The sequence below is a fragment of the Dipodomys ordii genome, unplaced genomic scaffold (genome assembly GCF_000151885.1).
Source record: "Dipodomys ordii isolate 6190 unplaced genomic scaffold, Dord_2.0 Scaffold29, whole genome shotgun sequence".
Classification (NCBI taxonomy): domain Eukaryota; kingdom Metazoa; phylum Chordata; class Mammalia; order Rodentia; family Heteromyidae; genus Dipodomys; species Dipodomys ordii.
In genome coordinates, this window is record NW_012267245.1 from 1328910 (window position 1) to 1331816 (window position 2907).

General features: G+C 51.3%; 1 protein-coding gene across 1 annotated transcript in view; it reads right to left on the reverse strand.

The window, feature by feature from the left end:
• The window catches only part of Stc2 (stanniocalcin 2), a 27897-nt gene that overhangs the window by 5485 nt on the left and 19505 nt on the right, over nucleotides 1–2907 (reverse strand). Inside the window, exons 2-3 of the mRNA XM_013015970.1 lie at nucleotides 2399–2541; nucleotides 31–242 (exon numbers count right to left, since the gene is read on the reverse strand). Of these exons, the coding sequence (XP_012871424.1) occupies nucleotides 31–242; nucleotides 2399–2541 (355 nt within the window). The remainder of the gene's footprint in view (nucleotides 1–30; nucleotides 243–2398; nucleotides 2542–2907) is intronic.

Genomic DNA, 2907 nt, shown 5'->3' on the forward strand with positions numbered 1-2907 from the left:
CGCCCCCGGCCCCGCCCCCGCGGTACTCACTCCTGGAGCAGCAGGTCCTTGAAGTGGATCATCTCCACCATGACGCGGATGTTGTCCTGGGCGGCGGCGCACAGGTCGTGCTTGAGGTAGCACTCGCGCTGCAGCTGGAACACCATCTCCTTGATGGCCGGACACTTGCGGCTGATGCAGCCGAACCGGTGGCGCAGGGCGTGGGCCTTGCACCGGAGCGCGTCCTTGATGAAGGACTTGCCCTGCGGAACGCGCGAGGGGAGAGGGGCTGGGATGCATGCGCGCGCACACGCACGCACAGACACACGTACGCACACACACGCGCGCGCACACACAGACACACCCAGGGCCCAGGCGCTGTCCTTACCCTTTCTCATCCCGAAGGCTGGCGCTCTACCACTTGCACCACAACTCCACTTTTGGCTTTTTTGTGACTCATGGGAGAGGAAATCTCAAGAGTATCCTGCATAGGCTGGCTTTGAACCCCCGATCCTTAGATCTCCAGCCTCCTGATCCGTTAGAATGGCAGATGTAAACCATTGAAATCCAAATTGGATTGGTTTTTTTTGATCAGTTGTGGGGCTTGAACTCGGGGACTAGGCGTTGTCCCTGAGCCTGTTTGCTGAAGGTTAGCACTTTACTACCTGGCCCACAGCTCTACTTCTGGTCCTTGAACTCAGGGCCTGGGCGCTGTCCCTGAGCTCTACCACTTGCGTTAGCGCTCTACCACTTGGGCCACAAGCGCCATTTCTGGCTTTTTCTGTGTCTGTGGTACTGAGGAATCGAACCCAGGGCTTCATGCATGCTAGGCCAGCGCTCTACCACTGAGCCACCTTCTCAGCAAGCTCAAAGTGGAGCTGTGGTTGAAATGGTCGAGCACCAGCCTTGATCGAAAAAAAAGGTAAGGGACAACACTCAAGTGCTGAATTCAAATCCCAGGACTGACACAGAGCTAGGAGGGCTCGGTCTTTGTGCCCCAAGTTCACGCCTGTCTCTACCCATCCTCTGAGGGGGGGGGGCAGTCTTTGCCTTATTGGAGATAATTGTCTCACGGGGGCTGGGAAGGTGGCTCAGTGGTAGAGCGCTTGCCTTGCATGCATGAGGCCCTGGGTTTGATTCCTCAGCACCACATAAGCAGAAAAAGCCAGAAGTGGGGCTGTGGCTCAAGTGGTAGAGCACTAGCCTTGAGCTGAAGAGCTGGGGGACAGCACCCAGACCCAGAATTCAGGCCCCCATGACCAACCAAAAAAAAAAAAAGTCTCATGGGCTTTTCTGCCTGAACTGGCTTCAAACTGTGATCCTCAGATCTCAGCCTCCTGAGCAGCTAGGATGACAGGTGAGTGCCTGCCCCTGACACATTTATTACATATGGCAAAAGGAAAATATGGAATGTGAGACCCAGTTATGATTTTTGAATTTTTAGACTTGGAGACAAGAGTCTGCTAACTGAGAAATAATTAACGTTCTCCAAGAGAGGCTGACGCATGATGAAGTTGATCTTTTGTTTTCCTTTGGTGCCAGTACTGGGGCTTGAACTCAGGGCCTGTCCTCTGAGCTTTCTTTTCAAGGTTGCAGTTCTACCACTTTTTGCTGGTTCACTGGTGATACCCATCGCTTGAACTTTTCTGCCTGGGCTGGCCTCAAACTGTGATCCTCAGATCTCAGCCTCCTGAGTAGCTGGGATGACAGGTGTGAGCCACCAGCACCCGGCTGTTGAAGTCTTTAGATGTAAGAATTTCTGGGTTGCAGTGTGTACAGGGGGTGAGGTGGGGGTCTTTACCTCTGCTCCTTTGGCCTACCACCCCTAATCAATTAGGCTTTCAAGACTGAATTCTGGGGGACCAGACTCTTAAGCATTTACAGTGACTTTGTTGTTGTTGTTGGTCATGGGGCTTGAACTCAGGGCCTGGGTGCTGTCCCTCAACTGTTTTGCTCTGGGCTAACACTCTACCACTTTGAGGCACAGTTCTACTTCTGGTTTTCTGGTGGTTCATTGGAGATAAGAGTCTCATGGATTTTTCCTGCCCTGCCTGGCTTCGAACTGCTGGCTCCAGCTGGCTTCAAACCTGGATCCTCAGATCTCAGCCTCCTGAGTCGCTAGGATGATAGGTGTGTACCACCAGTGTTGGCTTTTACTGTGATTTTGATGTCTAGCCTGCCCTGCTGTGCAGACACAACCAAAGAAGATGGCGAGACCCTTAACATCGGACAGCTCTCAGAACTTTCTAGAAAATCCAATCTTTCCAATGACTATTTCCAAGTTATGTTCTGGTGACAGATCAAGATGCATTGGGTTTCTTAATGGACGTGTTGAATTGAAACCCCTTTGTACAACTACTTAAAACAGTCATAATAAGACATATTTTTGTGATTTATGGAGTTTTGTTTTGTTTTTTACCTGGGCATCGAATTTTCCAGCGTTGTGCAGAAACGTCATGCAAATCCCCTGCAAGCCCCGAATCTCACACGAATTATTCTCAAAACATTCAAAGACGCCACACCCCACATCGCCTGCGTTGACCAAACACCGCTGAATCTCCGCTGCAAGGAAAAAGGACACGGAAGTACATTCAAATATATGCAAATGACATGCAAATATATGCAAAACTCCCATCCACGCTATGACATGCACATAGAAAGTTAGCAAGGGCTGGTGGCTCATGACTTTGTCATCTGAGCTGCACAGGAGACTGAGATCTGAAGATTGAGGTTTGAAGCCAGCTGGAGTCAAGAAAGTCCCTGAGACTCTTTCTTTTTTTTTGTCGGTCGTGGGGCCTGAACTCTGGGCCTGGGCGCTGTCCCTCAGCTCTTCAGCTCAAGGCGAGCGCTCTACCACTTGAGCCACAGCGCCACTTCCGGTTTTCTGGTGGTTTATTGGAGATAGGAGTCTCACGGTCTCTCCTGCCC